Raw genomic sequence first — 12,926 nt, 5'->3', positions numbered from 1 at the left:
AAATCTAGTTTTCATTTTGACCTTTCACCTTTGTTGTAAACGTTTCATTCGTTCAGTTCCTACTTTCGGTTCTTTCCTCGGAGAGTTGGAAGTTGGAACATCAGACATCGAAATTTTAAAATCATTTTGTTTCAATTAAGATGTCACGGTAGTAGATCTAGTATGATGGCCTTATCCATGTAAGTGTTTTGCAAGTTTGTTTCTTCACAATGATCTCTGTATTTATAATATCACACGTCGTAGACCTAACCTAAAAAGTGAACCTCTGAGTCTGAGTCTGAAAGACGTTCACCCTGTCTGTCATTTCATATTTGCTTTATCAAGAGCTTATATGATCATTGCCTTCCTACACCTGATGGCAGAAAAACTCTGGAATTTCTTTTCTATGGCTCATCTTGATTTAATTTAATGCCAAAACTCATATATTTGATTGGGGGGGGTGTTCGTATTATTGCCACTGGGATTTGGGAGGAGAGAGGGCGGGGTGGTTCACTGGTTAGGCCAACTTGAAGTTTGGGAGGTTCCCATGACACCCACATCTTTTCATACTTCTTTTTAAAAGTTTTAGATCTATAGGCCCTAGATCTATAGATCTACGCTTTGATTCAGTCAATAAGAAATAAACCACCTCATAGATAAAGTGCTGATGAAGAATTAAAGTAAGGGGGGGGTTTTTCTTCTTTTTAAAGCCTAGATCTATATAATTACGAAGTGACTATTTCTCCGAACGTTCAGAGAAATAGTGCCGATCTTTATTTCTCCGAACGGTTTCCGGCTTCCGGTCTCGTGTTTTTTTGCCTATTTATTGCGAGAGTTCGGCGCAAACTTTCATTCTGCCTCTGGTCTGGGAAAGAACACCGCATGGCAAGCCCGCCTACAGACAACCTTCAGTAACACCCACCATACACCCACCACCATCATGCACATGTACACACACACTAAACATGACCAGTGGGCAACCTTTGAATGTATGAAGAGCTGAGCTGTGGATGGAGAGACAGTGTGAGTGAAAGAGCGGGTGAAAGGAAGAATGTTCGAGTGTATCCACAGGCGACAGCAACTACAAGACGACGACACCGACCCCCCTGGCCTGGTCCACAGCTCACGAACAAAAGGAATGCAGCTCAGGCAGTGTTTTGCCTACATTACTGTCCATGGTTCGCAGGGTGCAAGGGAATGAGTGAGATTTTCTTTGTGTGTGCCTGGAGGGAGGGGTGGGGTATGGAAGTCAAGCGGACGGGGATGAGCCGCCCGAGAGAACACGAGAATTGAATGAATGTGTGAAACTGAAAGAGACGAACGACTCGTGAGCCCTGGAGTGAATGGATCCTGTGTTTCTATTTTTGTATACTTTGAACTGTCACTGAAAAAAGGCTGAAATAAAGCCCGAAAAACAAACACACACATTACACACACTCCTCACTCTCCACTTACTACCACACACAGACACACTCACACACGCACATCATACATACACACACACTCAGGAGCAAATTTTTGGGTCTGTATCTATTTCAATTTTCAAGAGCTAGTCTAGGGATTTTTAGATGAGTGTAAAAACGTGAAAAAGAAAGGTTTCACAACAGAAAGAAATCAAAATTAAAACAGCCCATAAACAACAACAAACATTAACAAATAAGGGCGTGTGTCCACCTGTCCGAAGAAGATTGGCTGTTTTAACCTGAAATGTGCATAATTTTTTTTTAAAGTACAGGATATTACATGTAAATTATGGAATCACACACATTAAGGGGCTTGCCAGTGTCAGGACAATAAATTGGCCGCAGCAGTGACAAACGCAGATGCCAGTTCTATGTGTCGTTATCAATAACCCTCCGTAGATCTAGATCTAGACAGCACACAAGTGAACACAACACATTACGTCCTTCATAGGCAACACGTCATATCTGTAGCGAAAAACTGTTTGGAATTGTAGCATTTCTTTATATAAATATTTACTGCGGACATTTTTTGGACCGATTGAACCATATTGTATACGAACAATCTTTGGTAGGCCTATACCATAATTATAGATCTAATATCTATAATATCCGAAATTTGCAGGAAAGGGTGAGATTTCAGAGTGTTCGGAGAAATAGTGCCCAGCTTTATTTTCCCGAACGTTCGGAGAAATAGTGCCCAGCTTTATTTTCCCAAACTTTCGGAGAAATAGTGCCTAGCTTTATTTTCCCGAACGTTCAGAGAAATAGTGCCGGCCATATAATTATCTCTATCTCTATCTATTTAATTATACATTTTTTTGTAAACTTAGTTGTAGAAAGAACGCTGTATTATGCTATTTAGTAATCTAGATATAGACTCTAGTATGCCAGGGCGTTCATGTAAAAAAAAAATCAACAAGGTCCATGCCTCGCCTATCGCGTATGAGAGAGAAAACATGCCTAGGCCTAGCCCATATTGCTTTAGGCCTACCATTAACTCCTTTGCACAGCTTGCCCCAAAAAACGTGGCGAACGCTGCTGTCGAATGTGGACATCGCGCAGTAAGGCGAGAGATGGGCATACTGTATCTAGTGCCTATAGTGTACATCTATGGCGCAAATATAGATGACATATTTCCGCCATCTATTTTTGTCGTCTTCCGGGGTTTCCCCCAGACTCTTGGGTTCCTTTGCTGGTAACTGTTCACTAGATCTTGCCGGGATTGTTTGGGGGGGGAGTTAGATTGTGTGTTTTTTGGGGGGGGTTTATTAATTTGTGTTATCTTTTAAAAACAATCTCAGCAATTCTCGTTCCATTTATTTACCTTCTCCTCAAAGTTGTACACACACGCGCACACTCACACACAAGCGTGCGCGTGCACACGCAGCCCAAGCAGTCGGCGATGAAACCTTGTGACGTTGCCCATGGCATGGGCCCACCACGGTGAGATCTAGTCTACTTGCTAGGGAAGCCCCGGAAGACGACAAAAATAGATGGCAGAAATATACCCTCTATATTTGGGCCAATCACAGAAGTGTGCTAGGTGTTCGCTGTAGCTTCATGTTACATCATCTAGCTGTCTTCGACAGGACTATCAAAAAGAAGAAAACAAACCATTCCCTTCTGAGGCCCCAACCTCTTGTGGTCGCTTGCCTAAGAATGCCATAGATCTGGCTTTTTTTTTTTTTAAGGATGTGTGTGTGTGTGTGAGTTGGGGGGTGGGGATGGAAGGAATCAGGCGCCCTTGTTGGGGCTTGGAGTTATTGGTAGCATCTTAAAACTTGTTTGTTTGTCTTGCTTTTGGTGAAGAAAATACCCTTCTATCTTGAATAGAAGTTGAGATATGTGCGATTGAAAGAGGTGGGAGGTCACCTGGTTTCTGAGGTAAAATTAGGAGAAAAGTGTGGTGACTTCCATAGCTTGAGAGTCCTTGAAAAGTAAAAATTTACATTTGTTGTGCCTTTAATCAACAATTTTTGGTAAAATTGACTCAGACATGTGTTTGTAAATGGACATTAAAAGTGTTAAAAAGCGAGAGAAAAAAATTGATAGAAATTGCCAAACTGGTGGCAATGGAAAAAATGCTGGCTCCTTCAATTTCATTATTTTGACGACCACCTGATTCCACCTCGATGCTTCTCATTATATATTATATGCTATACTATACTGATTAAATATAAGAAAAGTATTTATCTTTTTTGTTCAGTGGCTGCTACGACTATTTTTAAAAATACTAAATAAATGTAACAGAACTAGTACTAGTTTATCATTTTAATTATTATATCTGGACATCTTTCACAAGTTGTTCTTAGTTTACTTTTTACTTTTCCGAGCCACTGTGGCCTTACCATGTCGAGGAGAGAAGAAAAAGTCTTCCTCTTGTTTGCGTGTTGCATGGTTATTGTTTTGTCTAATGTTTTGTTGTATTGCCTGTTGCATGGTTACTGTTTTGTCTAATGTTTTTCTTTCCCCCTTAATCCATCTTTTCCCGAGCCTGCCTCTCTCTGTATCCATCTGCTCTCTGGTTGTACGCTTTGGCTATTATACTGTCTGGTAGTGGTCTTGACAATGTCCAAACCATTTTAGGCGATGTTCAAAGCAGGGTAAGCCATTATATTTGCATCACGATTCATTGTCTAAAAATTATGGACCATCATCAAAATCAAAGTGAGCCTTTGAGTTTTGTAGAAGTATGTTTTGAAAGAGTATTTTGCACTTCTTGATGAGTGAACATGCTAGCTCTGTAATTGAGTAGTTCTGATTTTCTTTCTCTTGTTTATAAATTTATTTATTTTTTCATTTTGCAGTGAAAATGGCTGACGCAGCTACCTCACAGACTACCAGTTGACAAGAAGTAGCCAAATTATTGTTGTATGACTCCAACAGACATTCTAATATGCAGTTGAGACGTGTGTGTACACCCTCTCGCTTCCTTTTTTGGTGCGTAGTGGCCATGGCTTTCTTTGTGGTGCTGATGATTTATGATACATGTGAGTATTTGGAGTTGATGTGGACAATGTATTATAATTATAACAAAATGTGACTTTTCTGAACTTGAGAAAAATTATTTCTTTTCTTCACCTAAATTTTGTAAAAGAGAAAGAATAAAAGTTAGTGCTTGTTGTTAAATGAGAGATAAATCATGTTTTGTGAAAAAAGAAGTGAATTCTGGAGTTCATTTCCCATGCCAGATATATCGGTGCCAGTTTTGGCCAAAGTTTGAAAATGGGTTTGATTATGGGGTGTCTAAAAGCTGTAAAACTATTTATATACATTTCCAACAGATGCAGGTGGATTAAATCGTGTGAAGTATTATTTTTTTCGGATTAAAATAAATATATTTACATTTGTTTAAGCTATTTATCCAGTGTGTGCTCATTTTGCTACTTTACTTGTCTGCATTATAGAGGTTTTTGTAGCATCAAATGTTCAGTGCAGATGATTGCCTGAATTTTAATGTCCTCTGAATTGTGGTTTTCTTTTCATTGCAACTTACTTTGTGTGGTCTAGGTTTGGGTGGTGGGTCTAACATCCTTGTTAAAACCCCTTACATCAATAGTGAGTGAAGCTAGAAGTTTACTATAGTTTCTGAGGTTTCTTTTAGTGTGTTTCGGGGTTTTTTAACATCAGTTTTCTTGCGGTAGTACAGTATAGCTTTTTTGTTTAAAAGTAATTATTATAGTAAATAGGTATTATTGCTTTATCTGAGGGCTGCTTTTACATGGAAATTCATTAGAAGTACTCTTTTGTCTTTTGAAAGTTGAACAGAACAGTTTTTACTCTTTCCAGTTCGAGAATGTGAAAGTGAGGAGCTGAGAGCTACGAAGAGATTACTGGACAACTATCATGAACAGAACCAGGAACTGAAAAATGACCAGTTTATCCTCAAGAAAAAATTGAAAGAGGCGGAGCAGCAGTTGTCTTCCTTGTCCTCCGACGGAAAGTCTAAGTGGGTTCCAGGGCTTCCAGTCATTTACCTCATTACACCGACATACACTCGGATGGAACAAAAGGCGGAACTGACCCGCCTGAGCCAAACACTGATGCACGTGAAAAACATACACTGGATTGTCATCGAAGACGCTGATGCAAAAACAAATCTCGTGGCTCGTTTCTTAAAACAGACGGGCTTCAACTATACTCATTTAAATGTTGCTACACCAGCACATTTCAAACTAGCTTCCAATGACCCCAGCTGGCTGAAGCCTCGGGGTGTTTTGCAGCGCAATGCTGGTCTTGCCTGGTTGAGGAGCAATACCAAGAAACAACCAGGCGTCTTGTTCTTTGTTGATGATGATAACACTTACAGTTTGCGGTTGTTCGAGGAGGTAAACTATTCTTACTCACCTGATACTCAAAATAATGTTCATACTGATTGACTATTCATATTGTATGTATTGAAGTTAATTTTTTTTTTTGAGGGGGGGGGGGAGATTTCAATTTCTGTTTGCCTGAAATGAAAGGACTCGTTATGTTGTGTTCCAGTTCAATGGACTTTAAATATTTCTTTCATCATATCATATGAGTTTCAATGGAATCTTTGCTTTTCAATGTTCCTTGATTTAGCATCAGTTAGGGTATCTGAATCTCTTTTTTTAGTTTTTTATTTCTATTTTCCTTTTGATTTGGGAGACTTTATTTGGTATAGGTTTTAGGAGTATCATTATGTAGTCATTATTGTTATTTATACATTTGTAGACATTTTTTTGATTACCTTTTACTTTTATTTAAATATGTTTTCACACTCTTTAAACAGCTTGTATTTTAGCCATTTATTCCTTTTGATGAAAGATACTTTGAATTCAGATATCTGTTGCCTTTAGATACATGTGTTGAAATACCAATATGAGGAATACATAATATATATGCTTATTTATCAATATTTTTACAGATGAGATTCACGAAGAAAGTATCAGTCTGGCCTGTTGGCATTGTGGGTTATTTACGGTATGAAACCCCTATTGTGACAGACGGAAAAGTAAGTTTAATACAGTGTGGGTGAATTTTGTCTATGCTTCAGTAAATGTACTTGTTTTCCTTTATATATTCATAATTCCATGATGTTAAAGTTTTTCTACTTATTGTGAACATACTTATTGAATTGTCGTACAGGTAAGAATCATATGAAAAGTAGTCTTATTATGTTGTCTCTTTCCCAAACTTGACATTTGTATTTCTTTGTCTATAATTATTTAACCAGTATTCTGTTGGGGTTTTTTTTTTGGGGGGGGGGGGTTGTTGAGAAGACTTAGGGAGAACAAGTTTATGAAGTTGGCACCGGGATAGTGGGAAAATATATTTGTTATTCCAAATTTGATTGGGCTCATCCCTTTGAAATACTGAACACAGTCCCCGACCCCCAGACCCCCACTATTTATTAGGTTCCAAATGTTTAGGGCTTTTACTGATTGTGAAATGTCTGGTTCTTGATTTATGATTCATTTTTTTGTTGTTGTTATTATGAGCCATTATCAAAGTCTCACTCTTTAAGTTTTGTAGAAGTATGTTTCGAAAGAGTATTTTGTACTTTTTGATAGGCGAACAGGCTATTTTGCAATATAGTTGAAAAGATTTTCTTTCCTTCTTTTATGCTGGTGTGTAGAAAATGCATTGTTATTTCTTCAGGTGACAGGATGGTTTACCTACTTCAAACCGACCCGCCCGTTCCCCATGGACATGGCTGGCTTTGCTGTGAACCTGGCTCTGATCCACTCGCATCCAGGCGCTGGATTTTCTAATGAAGTTGAGAGAGGCTATCAGGAATCCACCTTCCTCACAGGGCTGGGAGTCACCCTTGATGATCTAGAGCCAAAGGCAAACATGTGCTCTGAAGTGAGTTCTCATATATATATATACTACACATGATTCAACCTGTAACTGATATGATAAAATCCCAGGAGAAACCTACAGTTAAGTGCAAGTACATGATGATACAGAACTAGATATATATATATACATACATATATATATATATATAAATATTATATATATATATATATATATACACATATATATATATATATATATAAATATTATATATATATATATATATATATATATACATACATATATATATATATATATAAATATTATATATATATATATATATATATATATATATATATATATACATACATATATATATATATATATCATGTGTAGTTTACATGGGATTTTTTTTCCCTTTTTGTTTTGCCTTTAACTTTGATGAACCAACTTAATTTTGAGATACAGGTATTGACGGCTACCTGTTTGAATGTCAACTGCTTGGTGTATTATATTTTCATTTTTAATTGTTTCAGCTAAGAAAAAAATTCTGTTTTTCTTCTGGGCCACAGAGACGTTATTAAAATCTAAATTTTCAGTCTGTGAAAGATAAATGTGAAAGACAAAGGATGGGTACTTTTCGCGTTTCTATTTACTCCCTCTTTTACCAAGACAAAACTTATACAGTCAAACCTGCTCGAACAACCACCTGAACAAGTCAAATGACCACTTCACACTTCCACCCGTACTTTTTTTTCTATATATTGTTATAATGACAATTTTCAAGAGGACCACCTGTCTGAGATGACCCCTTTTCACTTCAACAATGGATTATCATCGTCTTGGGTGGGTTCATCTGTTTTTAAAAATGCAACACCTGAATAATATGTTACAGCATTTTGAAATATGTCTGCTAAAGTCCTGATCATTTCCCACTTCAGTCTCAGGACCTACAGGTTGTCCCTTGTTGGATGGTCAGGATGAAGAGAGTTAAAACGTTTAAAACAGTTCTTTAAGGTCCGTGAAGGAGCTTTGGGTAAAACAGTCTTGTGTTTGCCATGATTCCTGAAACTAAGTGTTAAGCTTAAAACATAGCCTAGCATTTAACAATATATATATGTTTTGATTCTATTGAATGTGAACCGTTACCATCTGGCCAGGTTTTTAACTCTATAAAAGAATTCTGCAAACTAATTGTCATTTACTACAGGAAAACTGCATCATAAACTCATTCTTGTAAATGTTTATATCCACTTTCAAAATGAGGTTCTCATGCTGTATACAATTTTTGTCTGGGGGTATATTTTAAGTTGTTTTTGTTGTTCACAGTATTTTCATTTTACAACTAATAATAATAATAGGATGTAATGTCTTAATTAACTCTTTGAAACCAGCATGTCCACTCAACAGATTCTGCATTATTGTGTTTTCCTGTTTTCCTCATTTCAGCTTGCCTGTACTACAACTGTCCTCACATATCAAATCTTTCTTCTTCTTTTCTTAACATTTTGGTGTGTAATTCACACTTGTAGCTCCAAATCTTTCTCTTTTATGTGGAAAATGCTAATGTATACATTATATTTCAAAATAAATTTGTCCCAACAAAGCAAGGAATAGACTTACGACTTGTTAGAGTGAATCAGGGTTTGTTTATATAGATAGTGACTTGTTTAACTGAAGGAATTTTTAAAACTAAAGATTTCAAATAAAATGACAGATTTGATGCTGTGGAGGTTTCATTGAAGCTTGTGCTCCTTTGTAGTAAAATTGTCAATCTTCATCGCTTTCAATTATCCATAGAGTTATTTTTATAATTTAAAATATAATATATATATTTATTTAGCGTTTGCCTTTTTTTCACCCCCAGGTTCTTGTTTGGCACACGAGGACAGAGAAAAGTTCCCTGAGGAATGAGGAAAAAATGTGGAAGAAGTACGGCCTGCAGTCAGACCCAAACATCGAAGTGTGAAGCCCATTATATTTTATTCTGCACTGTTATGTCGTTAAACGTATTACTGACTGCTTTTTGGGGTTTTTTTTAATATTTGAGTTAGATTATAGATCAGTGGCTGTGAAAAAAAGATCTTACAATTAACAATTGCCATTTGTGATGAGTGTTGAGAATATTTGTTTACTAATTTGAGAGTTAATTTTATTAATTATCTGTTATAATTCCCCTGAATATCTGACTTTCTGCTGATGCTTTGTACAGTTGTAGAATACAAGATACTTTATTAAAAGAACTACATATGTCCATTGCTAAATGTTGAGATTTTAAATACAACAATTTATTATATTTTCAAGTGACCCAGGCTCTTCTCATTTCGAAAGCTTACTACTTACTGCGTAAACGAGACTTTTTTTTTTTTTGGAGGGGGGGCATAAATAGTACTGCGAAGACTGTGTATGTGTGTGTGAGGGGGGGCAGTAGTGTGTGGGCAAACTTATAATGTTAAAGACTGTCTCAGTAGTTTGTTATTAAGTTTGTTCAGAGGCCAGACTTCATGATATCCCCCCGGGGTAGTGCCACTGACTGAAGTGTCTTTAGGCCATACCCAAAGGGGGGACATTTCTCGTTCTAATGCACTGTAGAATTGTAAATGGGCTGATCCAACAATGTCATGCTCATAACTGTGCCTGAACTACAACAGGGAACTGCTGCTTTTCTTTCCTAATCCTTACTATTGTCATATTCTTCTACTTCTTTTGTATGTTTGTCACACTCTTGTGACCCGCTATTTCCGTAGTGCCTTGATAGTCGAAGCAGACTTTGTGCTGTTGAAGCTAGAGAGGTGAGCAGAGTAAGCCTGATTCCCTGTAAAGACTTCTCTGTTGACATCCACCCCTTGGCGCTCATGTGACCTTATGCAGTTGCGAGCGCCGTAAAACCCTCTACTAAAAAAAATGTTCATGATACATGTATGTATGATACAATTTCATGATACATGTATGTATGATACAACTTTATGATTCATGTATGTATGATACAACTTTATGATTCATGTATGTATGATACAACTTTATGATTCATGTATGTATGATACAACTTTATGATTCATGTATGTATGATACAACTTTATGATACAGCCTTAGCCCCCTTCTTGAGGGTTCTTTTTCTTTCTATTGATGCCATGCGTAACTTATATACTAATACTGAAGTTGTTCCTGACTGAATTTTTTCTTTTTTTTTTTTTCAAGTTGAATTGGCCAAACTGATCACTTTTTTGTTGTTGCTTGTTTGTGTCTATTTATTTTGTGTGGATTTATAATATACAAATAAAACCATCCCCTCATAATATGAGCTTCCTAGGACCAGAGAATTTGTTCATGTTCAGCAGAATTTGTACTTAGCAGAGCGCTTTAATGAAAAGAATTTAAAAAGGAGATGGCGGCTCCTGTCCAACTGTTTATTACAACTGGAACTGACAAGATAACATGCAACTCCTTGTGTAGTGTTACCTATCTTTCGCCATTAATAACAAGTGCGGAGCTGTTAACTTTCGGAATTGGAAAAAAGGGGAAACTTGTTTGTTTTGTTTTGGTCATATAAACGTGCAAGGGAAACCTTATTTTCAACCTTGATCAATGTATAAGAACAAAGAATAAGATGGAATTTATAAATCATAGCTGAAAATTATAAAGATAATACCTCTATAAAACAAACAATAACCTGTTGAATGTGAGTTGTGTGACATGTATTGACAACATCAGGCTACTGTGAGTAGGGGAAGAAAAGGAAAGGGAGGGGGATTCTGGCGGGAGGTATGATGAATTTGGTTGTGTGAACCAGATCTGCTTGAATTTTTTGTCATATTAAGGAAAGCTGCACTTAATAGAATAAAAGGGGTAAGCGGAAATTTAAAATCCTTTGATGTGATCAGGAATATCAAATTAAACGTGTTTGCTGCAGAATCTGCTGTAGTATGTAAACAAAAAGTTTTTTTCTCTTTACTTTATAGTTACAATTCTTAGGTATTTGGCATGTAATGTACTCAATTTAAGTATTATTGCAGTTATCACTATTTTGCGTAAAGCTTTATTTATCTATTCTGCTTAGTTCCTATTCTCAAGCATTGGCTTGTAAGAGGGAGTTGATATGGTGGGGTGAGACATCCCAACTACAAACACACACATGACATAGGAAGGTCTCTGGGGTTCTCTATGATATTTCTAATGCTGTGTGAAGGTGGAAGTTTTTAAATGTACGTACCACAAACATGAAGAGTCTCAGGCAATGAAAGTTGTCCCATGTGCAATACTTTGCTGCAGCAATAGAACCTCTAACGTCTTTCAGAGTGCTTCCTATTTGCTGGACTTAGTGTTGTCTTAAGTTGTGAGTGGGACTGGGAGTAGAAAATCTTTCCAGGACTCTTTAAGTTGTTGGTAGGAATTTGAAATATACATTAACTGATTAAGCTTACCATTCTTGTTACTTGTGTTCTGAATTGCAATATAATGAGTGTCAATTTTTTCAACTTATTTTACGTCAGTATACAGTTGAATCTCAAATTATCTTATTTATATTATTGCCAGTTATTGTCATATATTTTCCTAAGTTGAAGCTGTCGTTCATTGGTAAATGCTTCTTTTTTCTCTTTCATTTGGGACGTGCGACTGTAGGTCTTTGATCTTCCTCAGCACTTTACGGCCCAGGTTTTTTCGTGAATTAAACCATAGCATTTATTCGTCCATCATGCTGAAAGATATTTTTAGCTACCTCTTGACAAAATGACCAAAGAAAAGACTCACATTCCGTTCTTTTTATAAATCTCTTTGACATTCTGAACAATAGATGAATATATATAATATATATATGTTATACCACTATTAGATGTTTTATAATATAATAGAATAGTTTGAATTGTACTGTGCTGAGTTGTGCATCTTCTTAATGAGTGGCACTAGCATAAGTCTGTCCCCATCGTTTTATGCAAGAAAAATTCTGAAATTATGCATACTGAGCCTAAAAATGTGAAATTTTGCGATTCTGTTAATTTTAACAAAGAATGATTAAGGAAAATAATCAGAAATTATGCAAAAAATGATCACATTTTGCTAACTTATGCATGGTGCATAAAACCACAGGGACAGATAAGTGGTTGTCATAATCAAATCTATGCAAGGGTGGTCAGGTTTTTTCTCAGATAGTGAGAGTCATTACTTAAAATTCCTTTCATTATTGTCAACATTGCATGAATTAGTAAATTTATGATGTCTTTGTTCAATAATAATTAACAATTGTGCCTGTTTTTTTATGGGGGGGGGGGGGAGATTGTTAAAAGAGAAAGTGTTATTAGTGAGTATTCTTTGTGTATTCTTGCTCTTGTGTGTTATGATCTTACATTTGTGTATTTTTGCACAAAACGCCTAGATCTAATCCTATGGTAAAGTGAAATTTTTCTCTTGTGCGAGGGATATTACCCCAATGACACTTGAATCCTGTCATAAGGTGTGTGAGTAATTTGTGTTTCTGTCATATTTCGGGAATTATATCACATTGTTGGTAAATTTTGCTGACACTTAGCTTTAGAACTTTCTTTAAAATTTCTGTGTTGGGCCAAAACAGGACCTGGTCATAGATGGCTCTTCAATAAATCAAAATTGATGTTGGTCCAATTTCAAATTTTATGATTGTTTCAGTGACCATGCCTACTGGTTCTGAAATTACTGATAATTTTGATGCACCTTAGATACTCACTGCGGTCAAGCAAACAAGCT

General features: G+C 36.4%; 1 protein-coding gene across 1 annotated transcript; it reads left to right on the top strand.

Moving 5' to 3' along the window:
• Positions 1–41: 41 nt before the first annotated feature.
• On the top strand, positions 42–9,799 carry LOC101848915 (galactosylgalactosylxylosylprotein 3-beta-glucuronosyltransferase 2). The gene is made up of 6 exons (XM_005106881.3): positions 42–179; positions 4,250–4,432; positions 5,232–5,770; positions 6,334–6,420; positions 7,068–7,274; positions 9,076–9,799. The coding sequence occupies exons 2-6, from the start codon at positions 4,339–4,341 to the stop codon at positions 9,175–9,177; spliced, it is 1,029 nt and encodes a 342-aa protein (XP_005106938.1). The 5' UTR covers positions 42–179; positions 4,250–4,338; the 3' UTR covers positions 9,178–9,799.
• Positions 9,800–12,926: the final 3,127 nt, after the last annotated feature.

The sequence above is a fragment of the Aplysia californica genome, unplaced genomic scaffold, assembly GCF_000002075.1.
Source record: "Aplysia californica isolate F4 #8 unplaced genomic scaffold, AplCal3.0 scaffold00561, whole genome shotgun sequence".
Classification (NCBI taxonomy): domain Eukaryota; kingdom Metazoa; phylum Mollusca; class Gastropoda; order Aplysiida; family Aplysiidae; genus Aplysia; species Aplysia californica.
This window is presented reverse-complemented; position numbering and strand designations above follow the sequence as displayed.